Source organism: Loxodonta africana, chromosome 23, assembly GCF_030014295.1.
Source record: "Loxodonta africana isolate mLoxAfr1 chromosome 23, mLoxAfr1.hap2, whole genome shotgun sequence".
Classification (NCBI taxonomy): domain Eukaryota; kingdom Metazoa; phylum Chordata; class Mammalia; order Proboscidea; family Elephantidae; genus Loxodonta; species Loxodonta africana.
The window spans coordinates 66,778,293-66,790,679 of NC_087364.1; the positions used below are offsets into that span (position 1 = coordinate 66,778,293).

The 12,387-nt window shown below is 39.7% G+C and overlaps 1 protein-coding gene across 9 annotated transcripts in view; it reads left to right on the forward strand.

Annotated features, from left to right (window-relative positions):
- HPS3 (HPS3 biogenesis of lysosomal organelles complex 2 subunit 1) overlaps window positions 1–12,387 on the forward strand; it is a 54,561-nt gene that overhangs the window by 19,798 nt on the left and 22,376 nt on the right. For all 9 annotated transcript variants that reach the window (XR_010319152.1, XR_775900.3, XR_010319154.1 and 6 more), the window contains exons 7-8: window positions 949–1,103; window positions 2,914–3,022. Coding sequence is in view for 3 of the 9 variants with exons in the window: in XM_064275581.1 (XP_064131651.1) it covers window positions 949–1,103; window positions 2,914–3,022 (264 nt within the window). In the remaining 6 variants the exon portion in view is untranslated. The remainder of the gene's footprint in view (window positions 1–948; window positions 1,104–2,913; window positions 3,023–12,387) is intronic.

The window sequence follows — 12,387 nt, forward strand, 5'->3', positions numbered from 1 at the left end:
TTTTGTCTCTCCTGCTCCCCACATTTTGCCTCGTTTATTTTTTTAAACTTAGAAAAACAAATTTGCGTAGGTGGTGATGGCGGAATTTAGGATGCATAGTAGCCTGAAGTGGGATCAATTCTTACTTGAAAATAAATCATAATTTGGGGTCTTCTTAGAGTCTATAAAGTCAGGAGGAAGAAATGAGAGAGAGGAAGGGAGAGAAGAGGAGAGGTGGGCGGCTGGCGGGGGACTGCTGCCCTGAGGCCAGGCCCCTGGAGGTGGGGCAGGGGACAGTAAGGATCCCTCTCATGGCCCCCCTTCCTGTGACTCCACCAGTTCTGAAATTCTAGATGCCACCTAGTCGGGTAGCCTGCCCTCTGCCTCGGGCTTTGGGAGCTGTGGTGTTGAAAATGCTTTCACAGCCTCACAGGATCTGGTCCAAAGGGCATGTGGTCTTTGTCTCCCTTTACTCTGAGATTCTGGGTCCTCTGCATCTTAACAATTCTTAGGAATGAAAAAGTAGGTGGGCTTATTCCTACATCCACTTTGTACAAAGGGCAATGAAGATGGCCTCCGAGTAAGAACAGTGTCGATGGAGGGAGGAGATGGCAGGTGCCTGGCAATGCCGCTTTGTGAGCTCACAGAAGGAGCGCTTTGATTATCTTTCTGACACATTTTACTTGAATTAATGGTCCCTTAGAGGGAGAGGCCGTCTCTCACTCAGGGAAGTGACGACAACATTATACAACTGCCAAAATCATGGTCCAACCAAGTTGACACACAACCTTAACCATCACAGTTGGTAACATAGGTTTAAATATCTGCCTAACTCTGGTAAAATATAGGAATTTGGATTTTTGGCGGGGGGGACAGAAGAAAAGAAATGTTATCAAACAGACTGATATTTGGCGATTAAAGTTCATGTGCATGTGTATCGTGGTGAACTTTGTGATTTTTCTTTACTAGGCCTGCCCACCTGTCAGCATGGATGTCTGTGCTCTGAGAATACAGCTTTTCATAGGCTTGAAAGCCATCTGTCACTTCAAAAACCACATCATACTTTTGAGCAAAGCAGACCCTCAGGCCATCCCAGAAAGAAGAGAGTCACCGAAGAGGCTTCTGTAAGCATCTCCTCACCCCCAAACACTCCTGTCAAAGTTTCTGGAATGAATCGCTACTGGTATTTTGTGTGTGCATCTTTTTTAAATCAATACCTTGAATGAACAGACCCTTTTCCATGGCAATCTTTCTCCAGAGAAAGACAAAGGAGATTTTAAATTCCATTTAAGGCCTCTGTAATATCCTTCATAATTGACCTTGGAACTTTTAGGAGAAAATGATTTGTAAAATAGTTTCAGTAAAAATCAGTATTTTAGTGAAAACTTAAAGGACATGCTTTTCTGTATAATAAATGAGAACAACCTCTAACGCTATCCAAACTACAAAGTTGTATACTATTTTTCTTTGACCTTTCAATGGTCCCATTTTTATCTAAAGATTAATTTTTTGGTGTTTCAGAAGAAACTGACAGTGCATTTCTTACCTTAAGGCTCATTCATGATCTCTAGACGTGTACTGGTCCACCTTTAAATAAAATTTCATTTTGGTATGTTAATCTCTGGTGAACTCTTGGGTTTTCTGCCTTTAGATTGCTTAGAATAATAGAATGCTTAATTCCAGACTAGTTAGGCTTCTCTGGAGCCCTGGTGGTGCAGTGGTGAAAACTCAGCTGCTAATCAAAAGACCAGCAGGTTGAGTCCACTAGCCGCTCCTTGGAAACCCTATGGGGCAGTTCTTCTTTGTCCTATAGGGTCACTGTGAGTCGGAATCGACTCAACAGCAGTGGGTTTGGGTTTTTTTGGTATGCTTCTGTTTAACATTTTCTACATGGTGAACTTAGTGGTAGGGAGTGCAGTCTGCTTTAAACATTTCTCTACGGAAAACATAATCAAGAAAAATCTGGGTTGAGAGAAGAATATAACGTATTTAAATTCAGACGTAGGTTTTGGCTTTTGTTTGTGCGTTGTGCTTTGTTCCACCAACAGAGACAATCAGAGATTGACTTGGTAACTGATCAGAGTGGTCTGAGACCGACTGATCCTGTTAGCTTTCTGATGAGAGGAAAAATAATATGCCATCTTAGACATTTGATATTTTAAAAGTACGGAACTTTTTAGTTGATTTAAAAAAATTCTAATTAATTTGAGAATTCGTTAGGTCAAGATCTTAATTTTAAAAAGAATCTATGCTAAAGAAAATATATCACATAGTGAAAGCAAGAAAAAAGCTAGTACTTTAAGCAGATTTAAAGTTACATACGTCTTACACGTTTTCCTAGCAGCATTTTGCATGTCTCTATTGGAGTTTGTTTTAGCTGGGGCTCCGGGACTCTGACAGCCAAATCTTTTCCTTTTGACAGGTCCTGTCTGTTCTTTGGAAACCCTGGTGGCGTAGTGGTTAAGAGCTACGGCTGCTAACCAAAAGGTCGGCAGTTCGAATCCACCAGGTGCTCCTTGGAAACCCCATGGGGCAGTTCTACTCTGTTCTATAGGGTCACTCTGAGTCGGAATCTCCTCTGTTCTACAGGGTCACTATGAATCGGAATGGACTCAACGGCAACGGGTTTGGGTTTTTTGGTCTGTTCTTTGGGCTTATTGTAGAATGAATTGGAAGTGATTGGTTTATGGATACATAAGAGCTATAGAGTATTAAATGCTCTAGGCCTATGGAGGATTTCAAACTAATGTTTTTATAAAAATATCCTCTATAGTTAATCTCTGAAGGAAAGATTAAATGTAAATCCCTAATTATTGCAGGGTATCCAATAAAAAAAAATAAATTCTTTTTTTAATCCAATATTTGCCATTTATTAAGCTGGCATTTATTAAGAATATGCCTTATCATAAAAATTGTCCCTTGTTTTATGTTTAGTTCTAGGAAAGACACCAGTGTTAAGCACAGAACACCTCCTGTGGCTGAGGCTGGGTGGAATTTATATATTGTGAATACGACACCACCAATGCAGCTCTACAAAGAAATGGTACTCCTTTCAAACTTCTAATTCTTCGTTTTCATTCTAAATTTTATTAACTGGGTTGTTGTTGAGAATATACACAGCAAAATATACACAAATTCAACAGTTTCTACATGTACCAGTTAGTGACATTGATAACATTCTTCGAGTTGTGCATCCATGGTCACCCTCTTTTTCTGAGTTGTTCCTCCCCCGTTAACATACTCACTGCCCCATAAGGTTCCTATTTTTCGAGTTGTTGTTGTCAGTTTGATTCCATATAGATAGTTCTTAAAAGAGCATGATGCTCAAGGCAGACCTTTATTTTTTTTTTTTTTTTACTAGTTAAGCTAAATTATTATTTGGTTTTAAGATGATTTCAGGGGAATATTTTTGGTTTAAGGTTTAAAGATTATCTCAGGGCAATAGTTTCAGGGGTTCATCCAACCTCATGGCTCCAGGAAGTCTAGATTCTATGAGAATTTGAAACTCTATTCTGTATTTTTCCACTTTTGATCAGGACTATTCTATGGAATCTTTGATCAGAAATGTTCAATAATGGTAGCTGGGCACCATCCGGTTCTTCTGGTCTTGTGGCAAAGGAGGCAATTGTTCATGCAGGTGATTAGCCACACATTCCACGTTGTTGTTAGGTGCTATCAAGTTGGTTCTGACTCATAGTGACCCTTTGTACAAGAGAACAAAACCCTGCTTGGTCCTGCGCCATCCTCACAGTCCTTGTTATACTTGAGCCCATTCTTGCAGCCACTGTGTCACTCCATCTCATTCAGGGGTTTCCTCTTTTTCACTCACCCTCTACTTTACCAAGCATGATGTCCTTTTCCAGTCTCATGATGTCATTCTCTAGGGGCTGATCCTTCCTGATAACATGTCCAAAGTATGTGAGACGAAGTCTTGCCATCCTTGCTTCTAAGGAGCATTCTGGCTGTACTTCTTCCAGGGTAGATTTGTTCATTCTTTTGGCAGTCCATGGTATATTCAGTATTCTTCACCAACACTGTAATTCAAAGGGGTCAATTCTTTGGTCTTCCTTTTTCATTGTCCAGCTTTCACATGCATATGAGGCAATTGAAAACACCATGGTTTAAGTCAGGTGCACCTTAGTCTTCAAGGTGACATCTTTTCTTTTTAACATTTTAAGAGAGGTCTTTTGCAGCAGATTTGCCCAATGCAGTATGTCTTTTGATTTCTTGACTGCTGTTTCCATGGGTGTTGATTGTGGATCCAAGTAAAATGCAGTTCTTGACAACTTCAGTCTTTTCTCCATTTATCATGATGTTGCTTACTGGTCCAGTTGTGAGGATTTTTGTTTTTTTCATATTGAGTTGTACTCCATACTGAAGACTATCTTCTTTGATCTTCACCAGTAAGTGCTTCAAGTCCTTTTCACTTTCAGCAGGCAAGGTCATCTGCATAACGCAGGTTGTTAATGAGTCTTTCTCCAGTCCTGATGCCAGGTTTTTCTTCATGTAGTCCAGCTTCTCAGATTATTTGCTCAGCGTACAGATTATGCTCCTCCCATACCTGACTCTCCTTCCTCTGTTGCTCCAGGTGAATAGAAACCAATTATTGGGCCTTGGATGGCTGGTTGCAAGCTTTTCAGACCCCAGGCACTATGCAACAAACTAGGAGGTAGAGCAGAAACACTAAACATGTTATTAGGCCAGTTAACTGGGATGCCCCATGAAACCATGACCCTAAACCTCCAAACCAAGAGACCAAATCCTGTGAGCTTCCCGATGGTACATATGCAGCCTTTTTTTTTTTTTTTTTTTTGCTGTTGGAAATATATCTATCACACAACTTCTTGCCAGTTCAGCTTTTTACAGGTGTACAACTTATTGACAGAAATTACAATAATCCACTGTGAAACCCTACACTTAATCAATGTGGTATTTCCATCACCGTTAACCCCTCTTTTCCCCTTTTCTCCTGCCCCAGGTAACCACTAGTAAACTTTGTTCTCTAATACATTTGCCTTTTCTTGTTTTTTTTTAATAAACATGAAAGGAGATCTGTAGTTCTCCCTTAATAATTGGCTTATTTCGTTCAGCATAATGTCTTCAAGCTCCATCCATACCATAGCATTTATTAAGACATCATTTGTCCTACTGGCTAAGTAGCATTCCATTGTATGTATGTGCCACATTTTGTTTATCCATTCATTTGTTAATGGGCATTTAGGTTGTTTCCACCTTTTGGCTATTATAAATAGTGCTGCAATGAGCATTGGTGTACAAGTCTCTGAGTCTGTGCTTTCATGTCTTCTGGGTATATACCTACGAATGGAATTGCTGGGTCATATGGTAGTTCTATTTTTAGTTTTTTTAAGGAACTGCCGTACTGTTTTCCACCACAGCTGTACCATTTTACATTCCCACCAGCAGTAGATAAGTGTTCCATTTTCCCTACATCGTCATCAACATTTGTTATTTTCTTTTTTTTAAATCTTAGCCATCCCACTGGGAGTGAAATGGCCTCTCACTGTGGTTTTGATTTACATCTCTCTGATGGCTAATGGGAAACCCTGGTGGCATAGTGGTTAAGAGCTATGGCTGCTAACCAAAAGGTCAGCAGTTCAAATCCACCAGGCACTCCTTAGAAATCCTATGGGGCAGTTCTACTCTGTCCTGTAGGGTCGCTATGAGTCGAAATTGACTTGACAGCAGTAGATTTTTGGATTTGGAAGGGCTAATGACACTGAGTACCTTTTCATGTGTTGTTGGCCATTTGAATGTCTTTTTGGTGAAATGTCTGTTTGAGTCCTTTGCCCATTTTATGATTGGGTTATTTGTCTTTTTGTTAAGTTGTTGAAGTTTTATGTATGTTTTGGTTATTAGATTCTTGTCAGATACATGATTAGTGAAGATGCTGTCTGAGTCGGTAGCTCATCTTTTCAGTTTTTTGGTAAAGTCTTTGGATGAATAAAGATTTTTAAGTTTTATGATATCCCATTTATTTTGTCTTTTGCTGTTTGTGCTTTTGTTATTATATAATCCATTGTTGAAAGCTGGGCCTCTGACAATCTTGCCCCTGCTTGTTCTTATTAAGAATTTTATGGTTTTAGTTTGCACAATTAGGTTCTTAATCCATTTTGAACTTGTTTTTGTGTATGGTGTGAGGTATAGTTCCTGTTTCATTTTTCTGCATGTGGAAATCCAATTTGCCCAGCACATTTATTGATGAGATTCTTCTTTCCCCATTGAATGGACTTAGCACCCTTGTCAAAAATCAGTTGACCATAGAAATGTGGGTTTCTTTCTGGACTTTCAATTCTGTTCCATTGTGTGTCTTTTGTTATATCAGTACCAGGCTGTTTTGATTATTGTAGCTGTGTAGTATGTTATAAAGTCGGGAATTGTGAGTCTTCCTACTTTGTTCTTCTCTTTCAACATTGTTTTAGCTATCTGGGGCCTCTTGCCCTTTGATACATAATTTGAGGATTGGTTTTTTTGTTTCTGTAAAGAAGGATGTTGGAATTTTCATCGGGATTGCATTGAATTGCTTTGGATAGTATTGACATCTTAACAATATTAAGTCTTCCAATCCATGAACATGGAATATCTTTCCATTTATTTATGTCTTCTTTAATCTCTTTTAGCAGTGTTTTATAGTTTTCATTGTGTAAGTCCCTTTGTGTCCCAGGTTAGATTTATTCCTAGGTATTTTATTTTCTTAGATGCTGTTGTACATGGAATTGTTTCCCTAATTTCCCTTTCAAATTTCTCATTACTGGTATATAGAAAGCCAGTTGATTTTTGTTTGTAGACCTTATACCCTGCAACTTTGCTAAATTCCTCTTGCGTTCTAGAAGTTTTCTTGTGGACTCTGGGATTTTCTACGTATAAGATCATGTCACCCACGAATAAGGATAATTTTATTTCTTTTCCAATCTGGTTGCCTTTTCTCTTCTTTTTTTATTGGCTAGGACTTCTGATAACAATATTGAATAGCAGTGGTGAGAGTGGGCCTCTTTGTCTTGTTCCCGATTTCAAAGGGAAGGCTCTCAGTCTGTCTATATTAAGTATAATGTTAGCTGTTGGCTATTCATATATACCCTGAATCATATTGAAGATTTTCCTTTCAATTCCAATGTTCTTTAGGGTTTTCACCAAGAAAGGGTATTGGATTTTATAAAATGCTTTTTCTGTGTCCTTACAAATGATCATGTGGTTTTTTTCCTTTTTTCTGTTGATGTGGTATATTACATTGGTTGATTTTCTAATGTTGAACCATCCCTGCGTTCCTGGAATAAATCCACTTGGTCCTGGTATGTGACTCTTCTAATATGCTGTTGATTCTGTTTGCTAGTATTTTTATATGTGTGTATGAGATGTTTGTTTGTTTTGTTTTGTTTAATTGTGCTTTAGGTGAAAGCTTTCAGAGCAAATTAGTTTCACATTCAACAATTCGTACACAAGTTGTTTTGTGACATTGGTTGCAGTCCCTGTGATGTGTCAACGCTCTCCCCTCCTATACCCCAAGCTCACTGTTTCTATCCATTTATTTTTCCTGTCCCTTCTGCCTTCTCATCTTTGCTTTTGGGAAGGTGCTGCCCATTTGGTCTCATATACATGATTACACTAAGAAACATGTTCCTCACATGTGTTGTTGTTTGTTTTATAGACCTGTCTCATTTTTGGTGGAAGGGTAAACTTTGGGAGTGGCTTCAGTTCTCAGTTAAAAGGGTGTCTGGGGACCATAGTCTCGGGGGTTCCTCCAGTCTCTGTCAGACAAGTAAGTCTGGTCTTTTTTTTGTATATGTCTGAATTTGAATTTTGTTCTGCATTTTTCTTCTGCTTTGTCCGGGACCTTCTATAGTGATCCCTTCAGAGTGGCCAGTGATAGTAGCCAGGCACCATCTAGTTGTTCTCAGTGTTCTCCAGTATTCTGTTGAGGACTTTTGCATCTGTATTCATAAGAAATACTGGCCTGTAGTTTTCTTTCCTTGTGGTGTCTTTGTCTGGTTTGGGTATCAGAGTTATGTTTGCCTCACTGTAAAAATGGCATGGGGGTGTGGTGTCTGACCTCCTCTATCTTCACAAGGGGGTAGGAGAGTCAAGATCAACAGCCAAAGGCTGATTCCTGTGAGGTGGAGGTCAAACATGCCTCCTCTCTCCACCATCTTTAACTCTGACACCAACTGTCCCTCCTACAGCACTCTCTACTTCTTTGCTAGGTAATTCATTGCAATGGCCACACAGAACTCACAGACAATACTCATGATTATGGGGTTTATTAGGGAGGTAACAGGTTACAGTTCAGGTTCAGGAATGTTCAGGGTACAGTTCTTCCATCTTCCCAGCTGTGTGCACAGGCACTGCCCCCTGACCCTCAGTGTATGCCCTGCTTGGGCAAGTGTTACAGAGTTCTTTTTAGCTCTGCCAGTGAGCACACAGAGGTACTCCACCCTGCCAGCAAACCACCTGCCCAAAGGCACTCAGCTTTCTCGCTCTTTGGGCCAGGAAGCCTACAGGCTGTCTCCTGCCGTCTCCTGTTGTTGTTTCTGTGCCACTGCTTTTCTCTCTCTGTCTCCTGGTCCCAGGAGCCTCTCAGCGCAGGGATCCATGGACCAAAGGTTGCGTTCTCTGCTTCTAGCTGGTCTTCCTTGGTGGTGGTGGTGTCCTCTCTTTCCTGTCTCTGGGATGGCTCACTTCAAGCCCAGCGAGATGGCAAAATTGATTCATCCCCTTGGTGGGCCACGATTACCCTATTTGCACGGCCCTGCCCAATCACTGGGAAACCCTGGTGGTGTAGCAGTTAAGTGCTACAGCTGGTAACCAAAGGGTCAGCAGTTCAAATCCGCCAGGCGCTCCTTGGAAACTCTATGGGGCAGTTCTGCTCTGTCCTATAGGGTCGCTGAGTCGGAATCGATTCAACAGCACTGGGTTTGGTTTGTTTTTGGCCCAATCACTTGGGTGGGAGTTACTAGACCATGGTGAGAAAAGCCACACAAAAGCGATCCATTGCACCGCAGCTTCATAGAATGAATTAGGGAATTTTCCTTCCTTCCCTGTCTTTTGGAAGAGTTTAGACAGTATTGGTGTCAATTTTTTTCTAAATGTTTGTAGAATTCTCCAATGAAGCCTTCTGGTCCAGGGCTTTTTTGTTGTTGTTTTGGGGAGGTTTTTGATCACTGAGTCAATCTCTTCAGCTATTATGGGTCTGTTGAGACTTTCTATTTCCCCTTGAGTCAGTTTGGTTAGGTTGTGTGCTTCTAAGAATTTGCCCATTTCATCTAGGTTATCCAGTTTGTTGCCATACAGTTGTTCATAATATTCTGTCATAATTCTCTTTATGTCTGTTGGGTCAGTTGTAATGTCCCTTCTTTTATTTTTTATTTTGGTTATTTGTATGCTTTCTTTTCTTTATCAGTGTAGCTAAAGGTTTGTCAATTTTATCGATCTTTTCAAAAAACCAACTTTTGGTTTTATTGATTGTTTTCCTGTTTTCAGTATTATTTGTTTCTGCTCTGACAGTTGCTTTCTCCTTTCTTCTGGTGGGTTTAGGCTTAGTTTGCTCTTCTCTCTCTAGTTCCTGTAGTTGTCAAGTTAGGCTGTTGATTTGAGATCTTTTTTTATGTAGGAATTTATTGATATAAGTTTACTTCTTAGTACTGCCTTCACTGCATCCGGTAACTCTTAGTATGTTGTGCTTTTATTTTTATTTGACTCTCAGAAATTTGTGATTTCTCTCTTGATTTCTTTTCCTTGACGCATTGGTAGTTTAACAGTGTGTTGTTTAATTTCCATATGTTTGTGTATTTTCTAGGTTTTTTTTTTTTTTCCTGTTAATTGATTTCTAGATCTAATCCTTTGTGGTCAGAGAAAATAATTAGTATGATTTCACTCTTTTTAAATTTATTAAGACTTACTTTGTAACCTAAAATGTGGTCTGTCCTGGAGAATGATTAATGCGCACTAGAGTAGATGGTATATGGTGCTGTTTTGGGGTGGAGTGTTGTGTATATATGCCTGGCTAAGTCTAGTTTGTTTATAGTGTCATTCCAGTCCTCTGTTTCCTTGTTGATCTTCTTTCCAGATGCTCTGTCCAGTATTGAAGTCTCCAACTATTGTCGTACTATCTGTTTCTCCCTTCAGTTCTATCAGTGTTCACTTTATCTATTTAGATATGCGGATGTTGGGTGCATATATATTTATGATTGTTAAATCTTCTTGATTAATTGACCCTTTTATCACTATATAATGTCCATCTTTATCTTTTCTGACAGATTTTGTCTTAAAGTCTACTTTTTCTGATATTAATATTGCCATCCCAGCTCTATTTTGGTTATTATTTGCATAGAATTTTTTTTCATCCTTTCACTCTCAGTCCATTTGTGTCTTTGTGTTTAGGGTGTGTCTCTTGTCAACATCATATAATTGGATCATGTTTTTCATCCATTCTTCCACTCTCCTCCTTTTGACTGGAACGTTCAGTCCACTTGGATTCATCGTAATTACTGAGAACGAGGGACTTCTGCCATTTTGTTGTTTTTCGTGTCTTAAGCCGTCTTTGTCTTTGCCCTTTACTACTGCTTACTCTTGTGTTTTGTTGGTTCATTGTAGTGAGCCTTTTTGGTTCCCTTCTCTGCCTTTTGTGTGTGTTTTTTATATATTTTCTTAGTGGTTCCCATGAATATTACGTTTAACAGCTTGTGTTTATGACATTTTAGGGTAAGTTGGTACCACCTTAACTTCAGTAACATACAAGAAGTTCTCTATATCTTTCCTTCTCCCCTTTTGTTGTCGTTATCACTAATTATGTCTTTGTATTTCATGTGCCCTGTAATATAATTTTATCTTTGCCTTTTATATGTTTGTTATTGAAAACGTGAAGGACAAAACCTTTAAAATTATCAAGTGTAAATACTTTATTACTAAACCTTGTATTCTTCCATGCATTTCCCTTTATTAGGGATTTCAAACTTCAAATTCTTATTTGCAGAAATGTCAAGGGAAATTGATAAACAGATCAATTTCTAATTATCACACATTCAGAATGCGACAGCTAACCAGCTTCTGGGCTCTGTCTGAAAGTGGGGTGTGTGTCTTTCTCCACCTTCTCATTTTCACAGCTCCTGATGTTGGAGGAGCCAGTAGAAATTCCTTTCACTAAAATAAGACTCTCTTATTCATACCCACCCACCTAAAAGGACCGATTGGCCAATCTAAATATAAATAGCCTTTGACCTTTACTTTTAACCCTAGCAAAGAGAATCATGAAATGGGGCCAAAGGAAATCATAGATCATCTGTCCATGTCTCACTTTCCTTTCTCTGAGGTGTTAGCACATGTCCCAGGGCTCGGCAGCAACAGCAGTGTTATTCTGTGGGTGGAGGCCCAGGGTGGGCACTCTTATTCCTTTCCTAAAAGCGACAACTGCCTACTCGTCCTGTGTCAGACTTACAGAAAAGTTGCAAGAATATGAATGGTACAAAGAATATCTGTGTATTCCCCACACAGATTCGCCCGTATTAACATTTTACCCCATTTGCTGTGTCCTTTTTCACTCTTGCTGTCACCTCACGCCCTGTTTACACACACATACCCCTTTTTTAGGATCCCTTGGAAGGCAAATTGCATACATCATGGCCTTTTACCCCTAAAAAAAAGTGTATAACCATGGTACAGTCATAAACTTCAGTAAGTTTAAAGTTGACACAATGCTTTATCTGATCTAGGGCTCCTAACCCGGTTTTGTTAGTCAACCAGATCATGTCCTGATAGCACTTTTTCCCCCTCCAATTCAGGATCTAGTCCAGGATTTGGTAGTGTTTTTAATTGGCTCTTCTCTTTAGCCTCTTTGAATATGGAGCATTTCCACAGCCTTTCTTTGTCTTTCATGACATGGACATTTTGGAAAAGATAGTTCTTGCTATTCCTTGTCCTCCTTTTTTTTTTTTCCTTTGAGACCGTTCCTCATTTTTTTTTTTTTTTTAATTTTTATTAAGCTTCAAGTGAACATTTACCATTCCAATCAGTCTGTCACATGTAGGTTTACATACATCTTACTCCCTTCTCCCACTTGCTCTCCCCCTATTGAGTCAGCCCTTACAGTCTCTCGTTTCGTGCCAATTTTGCCATCTTCCCTCTCTCTCTATCTTCCCATCCCCTCTCCAGTCAAGAGTTGCCAACACACTCTCCCCTGTCCACCTGATTTAATTAGCTCACTCTTCATCAGCATCTCTCTCCCCTCCACTGACCAGTCCTTTTCATGCCTGATGATTTGTCTTCGGGGATGGTTCCTGTCCTGTGCCATCAGAAGTTCTGGGGAGCATTGTCTCTGGGGTTCCTCTAGTCGCAATCATACCATTAGGTGTGGTCTTTTAGTGAGAATTTGGGGCCTGTATCCCATTGGTCTCCTGCTCC